At 45.6% G+C, this 20,000-nt stretch overlaps 1 protein-coding gene across 10 annotated transcripts in view; it reads right to left on the reverse strand.

The window, feature by feature from the left end:
* Positions 1-20,000, reverse strand: part of LOC143293647 (uncharacterized) — a 100,548-nt gene that overhangs the window by 5,580 nt on the left and 74,968 nt on the right. For all 10 annotated transcript variants that reach the window (XM_076604769.1, XM_076604768.1, XM_076604764.1 and 7 more), the window contains 2 exons: positions 17,602-17,718; positions 6,354-6,527 (listed from right to left, as the gene is read on the reverse strand). In XM_076604769.1, the coding sequence (XP_076460884.1) occupies positions 6,354-6,527; positions 17,602-17,692 (265 nt within the window). In that variant the 5' untranslated portion in view covers positions 17,693-17,718. The remainder of the gene's footprint in view (positions 1-6,353; positions 6,528-17,601; positions 17,719-20,000) is intronic.

Genomic DNA, 20,000 nt, shown 5'->3' on the forward strand with positions numbered 1-20,000 from the left:
TTGTATTGTGAAATACTGTGTGAAATTCAGGCTGCTCTCCCCAGGGAGAGCGCGTCGCTACACCACAGCGCCACCCCAACCCCCACCCCCCTCCCCCTTTTTTTTGGTAATTTTTTCCTGCGTGAAGTTTTATTTGTTTTTCCTATCGAAGTGGATTTTTCTACAGAATTTTGCCAGGAACAACCCTTTTGTTGCCGTGGGTTCTTTTACGTGCGCTAAGTGCATGCTGCACACGGGACCTCAGTTTATCGTCCTGTCCGAATGACTAGCGTCCAGACCACCACTCAAGGTCTAGTGGAAGGGGAGAAAATATCGGCGGCTGATCCGTGATTCGGACCAGCGCGCTCAGATTCTCTCTTCACTCCACAATCGGTTGCTCCTGTTTGACTGTCTCTTTATTGTAATGAGTAATTAAACAAAGAAAAAAATCCCCCCCCCCCCCCGAATCCCCACCACCACCACCACCCAACCCACACCCCCGTCTCCCGCCAGCACCCTCAGGAATCTTCACACACCGAAACACAGACACAGTCACAGGCACAAGACACACACACACACACACACACAGGCGCGCGCACGCACGCACGGACGCAGGCTCGAACACTGACGAATGCAAACACGTTCATAACAAAACTTTTCACACACATGCACACACAGAACATACGTGCGCGTTCCCGTGCGTGCACTTGCGGATACACACAACGACGGACACTGACGAGGTTTTACGCGCCATTGTCTCGGAAAGACAGACAGACAGACAGACAGACAGAACCAGAAACAGAGACAAGGACAGACAGACAGAAACAGAAACAGCGGGAAGACAGACAATTAGATATAGAGACAGAGAGACATACTGGGACACTGAGACACAGAGACACACAAAGAGACAGAGAAAGAGACAGACAGAGAGAGACAGAGACACTCAAATAGACAGACAGAAAGACAGACACACATGCACACAGACAGGGAGACAGACACACAGAAACAGAAACAGAGAAAGACGACAATGATGTGAATGACTTGAAAACATGGTCTCTAAACGGTATGACATCCGCCCACAGTATATGTAAATAATATTCGATAACCCATTCCGTCAGAAGCGTCTGGGATCCGTTGATTGGCTTAATCGAACACAAGAAGCGGCAGGAGGGGCGTGGGAATGCTTGAGGGGCGTTACACCCCTGGACCTTTTGGGGCGGCAAGGTCGGAATCCAGAACAGCCCCCTTGTCAAATATGATTGGAGCTAATGGCTCGTGGTAGGTCGCAGTGCATGAGGTCTGACAAGGGGAAGAGTGGAGAGTGGAGTGGGTTGGGGGTAGGGGGATGAAAGACTCTGTGTGTGGGGGGGGGGGGGGGGGGGAGCGGGAGGGCGGGGGACGGGAAGGGGGGAGGGTAGGGGGTAGGTGCGTGCAACTACATCAACAGCAACAACGAAGACAATAACGACAACAACATCGCATCGCAAGTCTCCAAAAACCAATTAACTCACTCAGTACGGCCAGTCCTCTCTTCTCCTCTACACAGACCCCTCGGATGTCCAGTGGGTGTCTGAATGACCTAACCTTTAGCTTCCGTCGTCAGAATTGTCGTATTCTTTGTCAACATTCACCTCTTCAGTATAAGAGCGTTCCGCTTGCAATATTTTGATGATGGTAATTGGGATGAAACGCTGTTAACGTCGTCTCTTTCGCCGTTCGTATGGAGTTAATATGCTCTGCACCATCAGTGTACCTACGACGTTGAACAAGTGGCAGTTTCGAGTCTTTGAAAACCACGTATAAAGATGGTGTCTACCTTGCTGATAAAACTGGTACCTGTCCTCGTGAGTTACACATCGTGAGAAAATACAAATTTTCCCCTTTTTTTCATGTTTTACCTCTTATTCTCTGATATAAATAAATCTACGTCGAAATATCTGACTGTCACATCGCAATGTAGAGCGAACTGATAAACCAAATACATTCGCACTGTTTGCCTTTTTGTTTTTGATCTTTTAATATTTTAGAGTGGTATTTCTTGCAAAAAGCCTTAGGTTATTATTTTTCTCCATTGACAAGACATAGAAGAGCAAATGATAGTAGTCCGTCGCACTACCTCTGCCAAAAATATAACAAAAACAATAGGCCTATTAATTTATAGAAGAAATACACACACACAGAGAGAGAGAGAGAGAGAGAGAGAGAGAGAGAGAGAGAGAGAGAGAGAGAGGAGGAAATCGAACCAGAGAAAATCTCCGAGCTTCGATGGACGTTTGATGGTTTCTTTCTGGCAAAAGAAATAACTCTTCGACTTATCTCTTTCATAATCATTGGTGTCATAAGTTTCTGCCCCACAAAAGATTTCGGTGTCGTTGTCAGTATGTTCTCCTAAACACTAACCCTGGTGTTTATTTTATTTTATTTTATATATATATATATATATATATCATCATTTTCATCATTTCCTTCCATCCATCTTTCTTTATGTTGTTGTACTTCACTATTGTTATATTTTTTTCTTTTTATCTTTCTTTCTTTTTTTTAATTCTTTTCCTCGTTAACTCCATTTCATGCAATTCTCTCCGCCCCCCCCCCCCCCCCCCCCCCTTTGTTTTCTCTCTTTTTCTTCAGAACTGGTTATTATGTTTCCGCGCTTTTAATCATTTTTTTTTTAAATTTTAAAGTCGTTGTATCATGATGAATAGTAAAGCATATGCTACCTCACTGTCATACACACACAGAGTCCCTGAAAGTTCAACGTTGAAAGACTGAGTCCAACGTTATCAACCATTCGGCTGTTACGCCCAACGTCCGTCCCAACACTCATCACATTACATCCCACACACCAGCTCTCAGTACACGTATCGAAAACGAATCCACAGGGGACTGAGACAATGAGGAGCTCAGCGGATAAGTTAAAGGAGTTGTCACATGAGCTGGTCCCACTGTGCCATTGTAAAATGGCTCGTGTGGGAGAAACAGGATGGAGATGTTACGTTACTCAGTGTGTGTGTGTGTGTGTGTGTGTGTGTGTGTGTGTGTGTGTGTGTGTGTGTTACTTATTCTACTTCCTTAAAGAAAAAAAAAGCTGGTTAATATCCTGCGAGTTTCCCAACACCTTACGCACCAGACAACCCCGCATGTCTGATGCGAACTGCACACACACACACACACACACACACACACACACACACACACACACACACACACACACACACACACACACACACACACACACACACACACACACACACACACACACACACACACACACACACACACACACACCGATAAAAGGTGTACATCGATTTCTCTTTTCAGTATAAAACGTTATAACAATATAATTCAGCAGACAGGGGCGCATACAAACTAGCTGTCATAAACGAAAGACACACAAAAACATTCAGTGTTTTGTGGAGACGTGTCCGCCTGGTATTTTTGTGTTCGCGTTTGTACTGCCGCTGGCGAATGTCGGCTGTAATTAAAGCCACACACACATACACACACACACACACACACACAGACACACACACACACACGGGCGCGCGCACACACACACCACCCCCACACATTGAAAGAGACACCAGTAGGTCCCAAACGAACCCGGAAACATGACCCAACGGCGAAGACGCTTGTGAGTCTCCTGGGCAACATGGAATGTCTGCCATAAAGATAGCACCGGCAGGAGCAGACTCGTCTTGGTTCCTCTGAAACCCTCTAAATGGATTCAGGACCCCTTCTTGCTTCTTCCAGACCTCACCACATATAGACATGTCTGGAACTGTATTCGTCTTGGAACCATTACTATTCCTGTCATTGCCGCAGCAATTCGTTTTTTTTCCCCTGTAATTAAAGCAAAATCTGATACTGAAGACTATCATGTTCTGTTTACAAAAGAAAGTAGCCTTGGAGGAATGCTTGTTTGTTTGTTTGTTTGTTTGTTTGTGTGTGTGTGTGTGTGTGTGTGTGTGTGTGTGTGTGTGTGTGTGTGTGTGTCTGTCTGTCTGTCTGTCTGTCTGTCTGTATCTGTGTGTCTATGTGTGTCTATGTGAGTGTGTGTGCGCGCGCGCGTGTGTGTTTTTGTCTGCGTTTGTGTGTGTATGTGTGTATGTGTGTGCGTGCGTGCGTGTGCGTGTGTGTGTGTGCGCGCGCGCGTACGTGCGTGCGTGTATGTGTGTGTGTGTGTCTGCGTATGTGTGTGTGCGTCCTGGGAGCTCTCATGAGGTTGTGAATGATGAGTTAATGCACAATGCATTGAGAGACTAGGCAGCAGATTATTTATAAACATTCCCCCCCCACCCCCGCCCCCCACCATTCCCAGTGACACCAACAGTATTCTCTTCTGTGTCAGTGTGTCAAGCCATCTGTTGTCCGTCAGGAAAAAAACCTTACGTTTCCTTCTTCGCCGTGTATGCAATTATGAGATTCATTATCTCTCTGATGACGTGCTCTTTGACAGCTACGTGGTCATAATTATCATATCTGCCAAAAACAGCCTGTGCTATTTTGTCAGATAAGCTTCATTATCACTGTCTTACTGTTCCAACACCAACAACAAAAAATATTCTGCTTAATGTCATTGTCCTGTCTGGACCTCCTTGCTTTGGTAATGTTCTTCATGCTGAATGTTATGTGATTACGATAACTATAATATTGATGACGACGGTGAAGATGACTACGTTGTTGAAGAGTCGCTTCATCTGTAAGTGGTTCGCTATGACTGGCGTGTGTAACTTCACAAGGAAAGCGTAGAAGATGTGAGATGTCATGACTGTCATAACTGAGCCATACTAGATAACCTGTCGAAAGTTGTGGTGTGTATGTGAGTGAGTGTGTGTGTGTTGTGTTGTGTTGTGTTATGTTGTGTGTGTGTGTGTGTGTGTGTGTGTGTGTGTGTGTGTGTGTGTGTGTGTGTGTGTGTGTGTGTGTGTGTTGCTTTTGCTTTGTCCTTCTTTTTTCGCTTTTCTTTTTGCCCCTGAGGGCTGGATGTGAAAAAGCAGCTATGCGTACTTCCACTACTCTCGAGAAATAAAAATTCGTTTCGTTTCACTCTCTCTCTCTCTCGCTCTCTCTCTCTCTGTCTGTCTGTCTGTCTCTGTCTCTGTCTATTTGCCTCTCTCTCTCTCTGTCTCGCTTGCTTGATTTGACAGGCATATCTCATGTCACATACATTATAATGCGAGTTGAGTGTAATTAACTACCCTGATGGCAACAACAACAAAAAATAATAAGATAAAAAAAGAAAGAATTTTGTTTTAAATCAAAACAAAAAAAACAAAAAAAAAAGCAAAAAAAAAACCAAACAAACAAAAAACCCCACAAAAAACAAAAAAAAGTTATTCAAGGTCAAGTTCTTCTGTAGTCTTCGAGGAAGGTGGCCGAACGGTTAAGGCCGTGGTTATACTGAACCGTGCCAAACGCGCCGCACGTTTTGCGGCGCAAATTGCGCGTTCGGTTTCAGGAAAATCCTTCTCTGGGCTTACTGGGGACGGGTGAAAGTGGTTATGCTGAGCCGTCTTGGACCCGTAAATTTTACGCCGCGTTTTGCACGGTCGTGCGAACCGAGCGCACGCGGCCGCACGGGTGAAAAGGGACAAAACTCGTGCTTGATTTTTTTGATAAATAACGACACTTCCTTTCCAACATGGACGACGAGAGGTTGATCGCTGCAGTGAGGATTCGAACTTTCATCTATAACAAAGACGACAAGAACCACTGGTTTCATTCTAAAATACGCCACGAATTTCTCTTCATCACTCCATAGCTGGGGCATAAGATGATGATATGCACCATGAAGGTGTCGCACTTTGTTGATGGGATGAACGGCAAATCGACGATTTCTTCTGCCTAATTGTTTTTTTCTCCACCACCACCACAAAAGCAGCTTCTTCTTTCTCGTTAGCGCCATTTTCTCATATGTATGTGCCTGTTTCCGCGGGTATTGCATCAGCGCAAGCAAAACCTGCGGCGTGTGTGGTACGGTTCAGCATAACCACATGCGCCGCTTAATTTGCGCCGTAAAACGTGCGGCGTGTGTTGCACGGTTCAGTATAACCACACACTAAGACGCCAAAACAGAGTCCGTAAGGGTCTGTGTTCGAATCCCGCCGCCCTCGCCCATTCTCAAAAGTTTGACTGGAAAATCGAAACTGAGCGTCTCAGTATTAGTTATTCGGATTCTCGAGACGATGCATGCCACTCGACCAAGGCCGGACTTAGCGCGTTGGGTTATGCTGCTTGCAGGCCACGCATCTTGCCAAGCCGAGAGTGTGGGGTGGCGTGTATGGCTTTGTCCGAACGCAGTGACGCCTCCTGCAGGAGAAACTGAGGCTGAAACTGAAACTGAAACTGTAGTCTCCATAAAATCCACTCACCATCTTCGGCCGTCATCTTGATGCACTGAGTCGCTGGGAACATGCCCTCGCGCTTCTTGCGGTACGCCCAGCAGTCCCCGTCCCAGAAGCGTTTGTCGGTGTTGTTGAAGCGGTCCTCGCAGTCAGGATTGGTATGGTTGATGGATGTGCACTTGAAGCAGCCCAGGCCGTTCACTGCAACACACACAAACAACACCCTTCAGGTTGGGTTTGTGTGTGTGTGTGTGTGTGTGTGTGTGTGTGCGTGTGTGCGTGTGTGTGTGTGTGTGTGTGTGTGTGTGTGTGTGTGTGTGTGCGTGCGTGCGTGTGTGTGTGTGTGTGTGTGTGTGTGTGTGTGTGTGTGTGTGTGAGAGAGTTTCAAACGTCAGTTTCAGTGTCCGTTAGTTTCAGGGGTCGTCTTTTTTTTAATCAATGTCAGTTTCGGTGTCAGTTTTAATGTCAGTTTTAATCTAGTTAGCTTTTAATGTGAGTTTCAATGTCGGTTTTAATGTCAGTTTTCGTGCTGATTTCAGTGTCAGTTCCGGTGTCAGTTTTAGGTGTCAGTTTTAATGTGAGTTTCAATGTCGGTTTTAATGTCAGTTTTCATGGTGTAGGGTACATAGATTTGTCCGAAAGCAGTGACACCTCCTTGACAAAGTGAAAACTAAACTGAAACGGAGAAGGAGGAAGAAGAAGTGTCAAAGTGTGCGGACTGATCAATGTTCGAAACTCCACATCTCCTTTTAACTGTGTCAACAATCCATTTCCCCACACGCCCCTAAAGCACACACACACACACACACACACACACACACACACACACACACACACACACACACACACACACACACACACACACACACAGATAGATGGAGAGGGAGAGGGAGAGAGAGAGAGAGAGAGAGAGAGAGAATGAATGAATGAATGAATGCAAAATTTCATGTTTAAGGATGGTAGGATATACACAAAGCGACTTTGTTCATCTGGGATGGAGAAATAATGGTATTTCAATGGCATTCTGAATCTTTGTGTCTAATATCGTGTGGTGCATGAGGACAGCTTCAGCAAACGATGTGAAAATACATCACAAGTTATAGTTTGAAGCTATACATTTCCATTGTGAAGAAAAACAGATTACGCCCTTCATTTTGTTTTTCGAACAAAAGTTAGTTATGTCAAGTTAGATGCATGTATAAGAAGTTTCTTTTAAGCAGTAAAATATTCAGTATGAACTGACTAATACAACGGAAATGCAAATGTTTAATTCAGAGCAGAGCAAACATAATGGTTGTATTATTCCCTAGAGAAAATATATTTGCATCTTTCAGCTATAACTTGTCTGTCTGAAACACTGAATTTATTAATGGATCTCGAACTGGCTCAACAGCTGTACTTGTATTCACTTCAACAAAAAGATATCATTGCTTTCAGCTTGTGAATGTTAAATAATTTGCTTCAATGCCTCTATTGAAGTAAAAACATTGACTTAGCAGATTCAAGCGTCTTTTGTGTTTCGAGAGAGAGTTAGAGAGAGAGAGAGAGAGAGAGAGAGAGAGAGAGAGAGAGAGAGAGAGACAGAGAGAGAGACAGAGACAGACAGACAGAAGGATACCGAGAGACATACATGGTTGGTACTTTTGTAAGTCTCTCACCATTTTACCAGATAAAAAAAACCCTATTTCTCACGCGTTTGTAAAACAACAACAACAAAAACAAAGGCGACAGCAACAAACTCGCAAAGTCTTCAAAAGCCAGAATATCCATGTCTGTCTCGTCAGTACTTGCAAGACTAGCAGAAGTATTAGAGAGAGAGAGAGAGAGAGAGAGAGAGAGAGAGAGAGAGAGAATAATTCTCCTATACATCTAATATATCTAATGTCACAAAACTAATCCACACCTCCACCATAAGCAACAGCAAACCTTGGAAACCTTCAGATTATACTCAGACATCATTATATCGAGAGTACAGAGTTCTGGAAACAAACAATTGGCAAATCCTCTCACCCACGTGAATGGCAACACCCTCAACACAATCCCTTAGTAAGCCAATCAAGATCCAGACCTGACAGGATCATTGTTCACGTGATTACCGAGGACCATGTTTGATTGGTTCTTCAGGATGAGTGACATGAAGTGTCCACCAATCCCCGACAACCCGGAAATGAACTGGGAGGAAAACTACCGCCATACAGGAAGTGGATCCGACCGGATCATCCAGGGCTGTCCTTTCCGTTTCTTGTTGAAGATATACTTCTCTCTTTTCTTTCTTTCTTTCTTTCTTGTTGTTACTAAGTTTATGCCGAGAACCCCCAAAGAAAATTATATTCCTTTCTTTGTTTTTACACGGATATCAGATTCTCTGAAGTTTTGACGTACCCCGTCTGTCATAAAAAATATTGCGACTGACTGTGTTGTTTTATGTATGGAGAAAGAAACGAGAGAGCTGGATAAGGTGCACGCGATCTTTTTGTTTGTTTGTTTTTTGGTGTGTGTGTGCGGGGTGGTGGTGGTGGTGGTGGTGGTGTGTGTGTGTGTGTGTGTGGGGGGGGGGGGGGGGGGGGGGGGGGGGGGGTCTGTGTGTACATAAAAACATCAATGCCGTAGTTCTTCAAACTGGAGAACAAATAAACGACGACGACAACAACAACAACAACGAAAACCCATTTTTCTTTTTTCAACTTACGTTATGAGAAATTCCACTTGAAAAAAACAAAAAACAAAACAGAGCAGGTTGGTTTATTTATTCGTTTATCTATCTTTGAGACGGTCTCTATTTCTTCTTCTTTTTATTTGTCTTCTTCTTCTTCTTCTTCTTCTTCTTCTTCTTCTTCTTCTTCTTCTTCTTCTTCTTCTTCTATTCATGAATATGATTTCAGGATGTCACACCTACCACTCAGAATAGCCAGGACAGTACAGAATGGCTGTGGGGGTAATTTTATACCCCACACCGAACGGGTTTTTATTGACCCCAGTAGACAAACCACTGAAACCTACGGTGTAACAGCCTCAAAGTACCCCTTTCCTATACACCATTCCCCCACCCCCCACCAATCCCCCCGTAAAATTTTACCCCTAAGGTCATTCTGCTCCTATACACCATCCCCCCCCCCACCCCCAAGCCCCCTGTAAAGTTTTACCCCTAAGGTCATTCTGCTCCTATACACCATTCCCCCCCCCACCCCCAAGCCCCCCGTAAAGTTTTACCCCTAAGGTCATTCTGCTCCTATACACCATCCCCCCCCCCCCCACCCCCAAGCCCCCTGTAAAGTTTTACCCCTAAGGTCATTCTGCTCCTATACACCATTCCCCCCCCCACCCCCAAGCCCCCCGTAAAGTTTTACCCCTAAGGTCATTCTGAACCAGCTGGCCTCGAATGAATCTCGGGGTCATTTGTAACTAGTCAATATCGGACGACAAATGCCCTCTCAAAGCCGTCTTGATCATGAAATGAAGAGAGAGAGAGAGAGAGAGAGAGAGAGAGAGAGACAGACAGACAGACAGACAGACAGACAGACAGACAGACAGAAACAGAGACAGAGAGAGTGTGTGTGGATGCGTGTGTGTATGAGTATGCGTGTGTGTGTCTGTGTGTGTGTGTGTGTGTGTGTGTGTGTGCGTGCGTGCGTGGTGCATGCATGCGCGTGCGCGCGCGCACATGCATATATACGTGTGTGTGTGTGTTTATACGTATCTGAATATGCGCACGGGCGTAACCATGTGTGGGAAGGCGCTTGCATGTTTGTGTTTTATCTGTGTCTGTGTCTATGATCGCGCGAACATATATTTCTACGGATACGAAACGTTTCTTTCTTTGGTATGCTTTTCTTTTTCTTTTTTTCTTTTTTCCTCTCTTTTCTTTTAAACATGAGGAATGATATTTATCAATGGACAGTATACATTATTCATGGCTGGGTAAGAGAGAGAGAGAGAGAGAGAGAGAGAGAGAGAGAGAGAGACAGACAGACAGACAGACAGAGACAGAGAGAGAGAAAGAGAGAGAGAGACAGACAGACAGACAGACAGAGACACAGAGAGAGAGAGACGGAGAGAGAGAGACACAGAGAGAGACACAGAGAGAGAGACAGAGAGAGAAAGAGAGACAGAGGGAGACAGAGACAGAGAGACAGAGAGAGAGAGACAGAGACAGAGAGAGAGACAGAGAGAGAGAGACAGAGAGAGAGAGAGAGAGAGAGAGAGAGAGAGAGAGCAATGATGTCTCAGAATCGCACGCCCTTCGCTCAGCTGATTGCATCACTATGTAGATGAGTGTGAGTAAAAAACTCGCGCCTCCATCTGTCAGGAGAACTGTCCACAAGCTTCCAGTGTGCCATCTGTATTCTGCCCTCTCGTCTGTTTCCTGACAGATGAACGCGTGTAATGATTCTTACGCTCTACACGTACACACGCATGAGACATAGAAATTAGACACAAACCACACAACGCGCACACATACATACATCTATGTCTGTCTGTCTATCTACTTGTCTATCTATCTATCTATCTATCTATCTATCTATTATTCTTTGGTGGAAACACAAAATAGGCCCTTTCGTATACGTACAGGCATAAAGGAAGAAGAAGAAGAAGAAAAAGTGGAACTGAGTTCTGGCAGTATGACTCTGGCCATTTGAACGTCGACAACAACGACGACGACGACGACGACGACGACGAAGAAGAAGAAGAAGAAGAAAAGCAACAACAACAACAACAACAACAAGAGCACGAAGACGAGCAAGAAGAAGGGCAAGCAGATTGAAAAGAAGAACAAGAAAGATGCGAAGCGATTTTCTGTTCTCCAACCTATCTCAGCCTACAATCTGAAGTCACTGGGCGCAATGCAATCTGTATGCTGTAGCCAATCCTCCGCGATCCCTGGAGAGAGAGGAAGAACCGTCTTTGGTGCCTGTGTGTGTTGGACTTGTTGTGTGATTGCTCTGCGTGTTCCCTGCTTCCCTTGTCCATCGTGATGCATGTTGTTCCTCATATCGTTTGTGTTCGGGGTCTCTGTGTGTGTGTGTGTGTGTGTGTGTGTGTGTGTGTGTGTGTGTGTGTGTGTGTGTGTGTGTGTGTGTGTGTGTGTGTGTGTGTGTGTGTGTGTGTGTGTGTGTGTGTTCGTTTTGTTCTTTTGCTTATTGTCTATCCACATTTGTGATTTTCGATGAAAATCTATCATCTCCTCCTCCCCCCTCCGCCCCACCTATGCCTTAAATCATCACGACTTTCCCTGTTCCTCTCTCCTCAATTAGCATGAAAAAAGGATAAAAATAAAACAAAATAACTAGTCAACCAGTAGAATTACAACAAAGAGCTAATTGGGCTCCAAATTAAACTCTGAACTATTTCAAACACATGCTGAATATCATATTAGACATTTCTTATGGAAGCAGATGGAACTGCAGATTTTGTAAAAATGACATGTGTGTGTGTGTGTGTGTGTGCGTGCGTGCGCGCGCGCGCGCGCGCGCGCGCGCGCGTGTGTGTGTGTGTGTGTGTGTGTGTGTGTCTGTCTATCTCTATGTCTCCCTGTCTCTGTCTGTCTGTCTCCGTTTCTTTCTCCATTTTATGCGCATGTCTGAATGTATGATCACACATTTATCGCGCATACATTTTGTACTGATGAAATTCAGAAACAAGGGACAACACTTCAGGGAACGGGTAATAAAGGCGTCTGCGACCAAAAAATACTCCTGTTGTGCCGGATGTTTGGGGAGGGGGGTGGGGTTGGTTTGTCGCAAGCAGTTGGGACGGCCAACGTTTGCCCACGTTTTTCCCAGGGGTCAGTGTTCGAAGCCAGTCGCATTGATGGGTCTCTGGGTGGCTCCGACTTCCTGCTTCCTGCTGGCGTCGACGGTCTATGAGTCTGACTTCGTGCATGGCATCCACTGTTGCACTCCTGGGGGTGGACGGGCCCGAGTCGCTAATCTCACGTTGTCTTCGCTGTCTTCGTAAACACACTCCAAAGGACGGCTACAGCTGCAGGTGGTGCCAGTTGCATTGCTTGGTTCTAACTTTTTGACAGTTACACGTGACTAAATGCCAACGTTGACCGAACTACGCCGTTGGTCAGTTCCATACTACACACAGTCAGTAGCGGGTTACGACCATACTGGGCTCTTCCGTCCGAGCAATGGAACTTGCAGGAGGGTTAGGGTGGCGGCTGTTCGCGGCTGCTGTTGCTCTCTTTTGCTGGCGGTAGTTGACAGGTGGAGTAGCCGAGTGGTTATAGCGTTGGGCTTTCAATCTGAGGGTCCCGGGTTCGAATCTCGGTGACGGCGTCTGGTGGATAAAGGGTGGAGATTTTTTTGTTTTGTTTTGATCTTCCAGGTTAACGTGTGTGCAGACCTGCTTGTGCCTGAACCCTCCTTCGCGTGTATACGCACGCAGAAGATCAAAATATGTAATGCGCACTTTAGATGTATTTGCAATCCATGTCAGTGTTCGGTGGATTATAGAAACAAAAACACACCTAACATGCACACCCCCGAAAACCTGGTATGGCGGGGTAAGTAAGCAAAACGGTCATACGCATAAAATGTTACACATCTGTCCGAGTGTCAATGTGTGCGTGATTGAACGACACAGGAAACGAATGATGAGCGCCCAATGGCTAGCCGTCAGTTGGCTCTATCCAGGCAGGCAACCTGTTGTGCAAAAAATGACCCCGTGTTTGTAAAAGCGCTTAGCTTTAGAGCTTGGTCTCCGACCGAGGATAGGCGCACATCATTCATTCATGGGTCCGGGTTCGCCATCCTCCCATGGTCTGCGCCAGGTTCGTGATGGAGTCTCCCGTCGGTCCGACGGATGAGTAGGCAGGCAAGCTTATCTGTCGGTGTGTGTCCTCATATGGGAGAAGAGGCCGATTCTGGATGCGCAGCACTTCCCACAGGTGTTGCAAGGGAAAACGTCTCCAGGAGTTGAGCCCTGCTTCCTTCGCTCACGCTTCTCCTTAATGGCCAGCGTTCTCTTGTTTTCAAACGTCTTTATGCCAATAGAGCACAGCATTCTCCAGCGACAGCGGTCAAGGGCATCAGTTTCCCAGGAAGCGATGTCTGTCACAGGCTTTGAGGTTTGTCTTCAAGGTGTCGTTGAAGCGCTTGCATGGTCTTCCAAGTTCACGGTGGCCTTCCTTCAGCTGGCCATACAAAAGTATCTTCGGGATCCTGCTGTCTGTCATGCGGACAACGTGTCCTGTCCAGGTTCGTAAAGGCACGGCAAAGGAGGGCCACAAGAGAGCGGGTGGTGGCGGAGGCTCGTGGCTACTGTTGCTCCCTTTACTGGCGGGAGCAGTGGACGGAGCATGAGGACTGGCTGCCAGGGGTTGCCCAAGGGACTGCCCCTTTGACAGTCAGTACACAGCCCAGACGACAGCTCGACTGACCTCCGTGCGCAGCGAACAGCAAAAAAAAAAAACACACAAAAAAAACCCCAACAAAACTCATAATGCACTTGTCCATACCACCTTGGCAACAATGGACCTGCCGTGCTCCGTAATTCACTCCACAGCCAGACTATGTCTGGAACAACATAGCCTGATGGACATACGCCAATATGTCGTTAAACCCTACTCTGATGTATGAAATCGTGTGTGTACATGCATACTAAATGTGTGTGTGTGCGTGTGAATGTGCCTAGCGTCATGTCTGTCATTTTTTCCCTTCAATTTTGTGATTACTTCGAATCCATGTTGTTGTTTTGCTTTTGCCATGTGGGCAGAGTGCAAAAAGAAGCATTGTATGCTTATTTCGGTTCCTTTGTACACACACACACACAGACACACACACACACACACACAGACACACACACACACACACACACATATATATATATATATATATATATATATATATATATATATGTATAAGTATATATAAGGATATCGTTTTATCTGTATATCTTTCTCTCTCTGTGTACGTGTTCTGTGTCACGATTTGTTTTTCAGTTAGAAGCTTCTTCTTCTTCTTCTTGTTCTTCTCAGTTTTCATTGAAGAATGGCCCGACGAGCCATGTGTACCTGTATGTGTCCCCCGACAACCCAGGGTATGATAGTCACACCCTGTTGGGGAAGGGGAGGCGTGGGGGGGGAGGGGTGCGTGGGAGGGGGGGAGGGGAGTGGGATGGGTGGGGGGTGGTTTGGGGTTGGGGGGGGGGGGGGGGTTCTGCATCAAACTGACAGAGAGCTTTGGGGTGTGGGGTGGGGTGGGGGTGAGGGGGACCATAACAACATCGTGACACACACACACACATGGTTTTTCAGACAGTCCTTCATCTGGAAGCGTCGGAAAATAATAACTAGCTAGAACAAGGGGAGGAGGTTGAGAAATTTACTGGGAATTGGGGAATAAAGGGTCAGGGGTGGGGGTTTAGGGGATGGGGGTGGGGTGGGGATATTGAAGGGTGGGAGAGGGGGATGGATTAGAAGTTATGAGAGAGAGAGAGAGAGAGAGAGAGAGAGAGAGAGAGAGAGAGAGAGAGGATTGATGAAGAGGAAGAAAGGGAGAGATAGGTTATGGAGAGGAGGAAGGCAGGATGGTGGGGGTGGGGGGTGGGGGAGGAAGTGAGAAATAGAGAGAGGGTGAAAGATACAAATACGAATACACATATCTTATTGTCTATATTTATGTACAGATATTTGCTTTTTGGCAGCAGCACATGTCGAGCATAGGAATAAATAAATAAAATAAATAAATAAGGTGAAATATATGAAAAAGACAAAAAAGAGAAATTGGATGGCACTAAACAGAAATAACTGTACACAAACTATACAGATGATTGAATTCTTATGCACCTCCATTGCAGTCAACTAAAGCGCATTGCACATCACACTTGCATACGTACACACACACACACCACACACACACACACACACACACACACACACACGCATCGATAATAATAATAATAATAATAATAATGACGATAACCGAGTCTGGCAGAGACTATTGAATATATATCGAAAATGTTAAAAAACAACCCCCCCCCCTCCAAAACAAAACAAAATAAAACAAAACAAAACACAAAAAAACACAAAAAAACACCCCCAAAACCGATCATAATGTGACCAATTATTTCGCAAGCCTCCTTGAATAATAATAATAATAATAATAATAATAATAATAATAATACTAACACACACACACACACACACACACACACACACACACACACACACACGCACGCACGCACGCACGCACGCACGCACGCACACACACACACACACACACACACACACACAAATCCCCGTTCCTACTACAACTTCCAACATATGTGGGAGGCAGTTTGCTGACCCTTCCTGGCTGAAAGACAAGGTGTGTCACAGGTGATCGACAGACCTACTTCAATGAATCACAATCACCGTCTGTGTTCAGTACAGCGCATAATTATGTCTGCTTCTGAAAATAGCGCACGTGTTCTCGTCTTTGTCTGCATTAATTATCAGTACAACACTGGGTCGAAGTGCACAAGAGAGAGGGGAAGAGAGAGGGGAAGAGAGAGGGAAGAGAGAGGGGAAGAGAGAGGGGAAGAGAGAGGGAAGAGAGAGGGGAAGAGAGAGGGAAGAGAGAGGGGAAGAGAGAGGGAAGAGAGAGGGGAAGAGAGAGGGAAGAGAGAGGGGAAGAGAGAGGGGAAGAGAGAGGGAAGAGAGAGGGGAAGAGAGAGGGAAGAGAGAGGGGAAGAGAGAGGGGAAGAGAGAGGGAAGAGAGAGGGGAAGAGAGAGGGAAGAGAGAGGGGAAGAGAGAGGGAAGAGAGAGGGGAAGAGAGAGGGAAGAGAGAGGGGAAGAGAACGAACGAACGAACGAACGAACTTTTATTTTACGAGGGTAAAGGAGTAAGCACAAAGTACTTTTTTACATCCAGCCCTCTGGGCATAAATGATAATTGGAAAAAAAAAGCAACAAAGCAACAACAACAAAAAAAAAAAAAAAGAAAAAAAAAAAGAAGCGAGAGTCAATTCACAACACCAGCGTCAAAATTGCATAAGCATGTGCAAACATAAACATAGAACTTGTGTACAATACAATATCGCGATAGATGAATAACAACGAGGACAATAGGGTAGGGGCGTGGTGGAGAGCGGAAGGAAGAATGGACAAGGGGAAGAGTAAAGAAGGCAGGGGAGGCTGACAACAGATATAGTGACAGTGACAGTGGAGAGACATAGAGACTGACAGGGGAGGAGAGAGGCGTATATATATTGACAATCTATACATGATTTTTTGTTTATAATTGATATGTGTCACATAATCACATGTTTTTCAATAAATGTGCACGATATATGTTTTTAAAGTTAGGGATGCTTTTTACAGTGTTTACATTGAGGCAGGATAATAAGGGAGGGGGAGAGAGACAGAGAGACAGAGAGAGCAAAAAGTGGAATTAAGTATAGATGAGTGAAATTTTGCCGACCAGTATTTTCCACCCCACTTCAGCTATTTTTGACTCCAGACGATCGAAAGCCGACATGTTCCTCAATCCTACCCGCTCTCCTCTCGTAACTCCCCCTCTACCCCCTTCTCCCCCCTTCCTCCCTCCCTCGGTCAAAATGCAGATGTGGATGGTGGGGAGGGGGTGGTGGGGGTGTGGGCGGAGGGCGGAGGAGGGGTTACTTTACTCTCCCGGGGAAGAGAAGAGGAGTAGAGGTCACGTTTCAGGTCGGAAGCAGGGAGCCTGGGTTCACATCCATCCATCACACCACTACACGGACAGCGACTGACTGACTGAAGGCAAGAGGTGAACAAGTTGTTGTTGTACCCGTTTCCAAAAGGGTTCAAGGTCGCTCGCTCCTTCTTCATCTTTCTTACCTCCCTCCGCGACGGAACCAGTCTGATCTAATCTCACGTGGCCATCTCTGTATCAGTGCCGTCTGTGTCTGTCTTTTGCCTGTTTGTTTGTTTGCTTGCTTGTTTGTTTGTGTAAAGTGAGTGCTTGTCTGTCTGTCTGTGTGTTTGTCCGTGCCTCTCTATGTGTCTGTTGTGAGTGTATACAGTCCGTCACTGTACTTGTCTGTGTACATGTACAAACAATGAGTCAGAGGTGTTTGATTAATTAATGGCTTGTGTTTCTCCGCCTGTCCCCCGAATGTCTGTGTACTGTAGTTACTGCCTGTGCCTGTCTGTATGTCTGTCTGTATCTGATCTTTCATTTCATGTTTGTGTTGTTGTTTTTTTCCAGTCAATTCTTTTTGAGAGGACTTTGACAAGAAAGTTGACTCATCGACTTGATTTGACTTGAAGCAAACCAGAAAGCGGGAGGTAGGCTTCAGGCTACACCTCACCTTGAACGTCTATGAGGAGAAGTAGAGGAAGAAGAAGGCAGACAATAACACAGGGCAGCACACTCCATGGGTTCCTCATGTCGATCCTCATTCATCCTTCAGCTCACAACCCCCTACCTGAAAACAGAACACACACACACACACACACACACACACACACACACACACACACACACACACACACACACACACACATACACACACACACACACACAAAGTGAATGAAATCAAACTGCTATGTTTTGCGTATAGTTAGTTATAGCCCAGCAGACCACAACTTGACGACCGACTGGGTAGGCTAGCCTACCCCATCAGTTCTTTAAAAAAACAAAACAACAGTCACACAGAGAGAGAGAGAGAGAGAGAGAGAGAGAGAGAGAGAGAGAGAGAGAGAGAGAGAGAGAGAGAGAGACAGAGACAGAGAGACAGAGAGAGACAGAGACAGAGACAGAGACAGAGAGAGAAACTAAAATGAGCTGAAAAAACGTCAATTCAAATAATGCCCCACGCCCCCCCCCCCCCCCCCCCCCCCCACACACCCAAATAAAGAAAGAAAGAAAGAAAAAAGAACCAATTTACTCACTTCTCGTTCGGTTCACGTACGATTTGTATAAAGTTCTAAATACTTATTTACTTTCTCCAAGCTATCGTGGATAATATATATGCTTATATATATATACAGAATCTCTCTCTCTCTCTCTCTCTCTCTCTCTCTCTCTCTCTCTCTCTTTCCTATGCATTTTACTAACACCATGCTTGTGCCTGTGTCATGTGTGTGTGTGTGTGTGTGTGTGTGTGTGTGTGTGTGTGTGTGTGTGTGTTCTTTTTTTTCTTTTCTTAAGATAATGTTTTGGATTTTTTTTCTCTCTGTTGTGTATTTCTACTAATACCATACTTTAATTTTATTATGTATTGTGTAGTGTAGACCCTATTCAGGGCGGGGCACTGGATGTAAAAAAAAAAAAAAAAAAGCACACCAGTGCTTATCTATTATCCTCGAAATAAAGAATTTTGTCTTGTCTTGTCTTGTCTTGTCTCTCCCAATGGAAAAGAGAAGACACATCAGAATGGAAATGGGTGCGTGTCGTGCCGCCAGCTCATTGCAGTCCCTCCCTGTGGTCACCACATCACCGTCCAGGGTCGTCCTAGGTCCCTACCTGATGGACCAGTATGATGGAGTCTGGACAAGATATGTATACATACACTCCTTGAAGCAGCGTTTACGACATGGGAAATTCTACACGCCCCTATGAGAGCGCGCGACGTCAGAATTACGGTTCGTGTGTGCGGTCAAGCTGCTGTACTGACTGTTGTCAGTACAGTTAGTCAGTGCGCGGCTGACTTGTCTGGTGATCGGTCGCTTTCTTCACAGCACGCACGTGCAATTCTGATGCTGTTAGTTGTTGTTGTTTATTTGTTGTTGTTTTTGTTTTCTCTCTCTCTTTATTTTATTTATTTATATATTTATTTATTTATTTGGTTTTCGTGTGTATGACTTCAGTTTTTAACCCCCTGTAGGACATCCATTCTCCCTCTTGTGCCATGCAGAATAAAGGACTTTGCAGTACATAATCTGTATGTAAGTGGGCGTGTCTTATCACAGAGTAGAAAGAGATAGAGAGGAAATCAGAAACGCCGCAAAGAAGGCGCGCAGATGGACAGACACACAGACAGACAGGCAGACAGACAGGCAGGCAGGCAGGCAGAAGGAGAGAGAGAGAGAGAGAGAGAGAGAGAGAGAGAGAGAAAGTGAGAGACAGATACAGAGACAGAGACAGAGACAGCGAATGGAGGGGTGTAATACAGTGTGGCTGCCTTCATAGCGGGGTAAAAGCGGTCGTACACGTAAAAGCCAACTCGTGTACATACGAGGGAACTTGTGAGTTGCAGCCCACGAAACGAAGAAGAAAGAAGAAGAAGAACCTGGGGGTATCGATAGAGCCAATCTTAGGCTGTACTACAGCTCTGTGTCTTTTGTGTAAGTCTGTAGACCTGTACAGGCACACACACACACACACACACACACACACACACACACACACACACACACACACACACACACACACACACACACACAGCTGTCTGCATCGAATGTCGTAGCCGTTTCGTGAAGCAATTTAAAACAATGACCAATCGGAGTGGTGTTGTTGTTTATAATGGTCTTTTTCGTCACGTAGGAATGCGGTGCGTGTGTGTGCGTGTGTGCGTGTGCGTGTGTGTGTGTGTGTGTGTGTGTGTGTGTGTGCGTGTGTGTGTGTGTGTGTGTGTGTGTGTGTGTGTGTGTGTGTGTGTGTGTGTGTGTGTGAGAGAGAGAGAACAACAAAAACGATCACAGCCAAAAATCCTAATTCAGCATCTCTCTCTCTCTCTCTCTCTTTTCTTTTTCTGTTTCTCTCTCT

Source organism: Babylonia areolata, chromosome 19 (assembly GCF_041734735.1).
Source record: "Babylonia areolata isolate BAREFJ2019XMU chromosome 19, ASM4173473v1, whole genome shotgun sequence".
Lineage (NCBI taxonomy): Eukaryota > Metazoa > Mollusca > Gastropoda > Neogastropoda > Buccinidae > Babylonia > Babylonia areolata.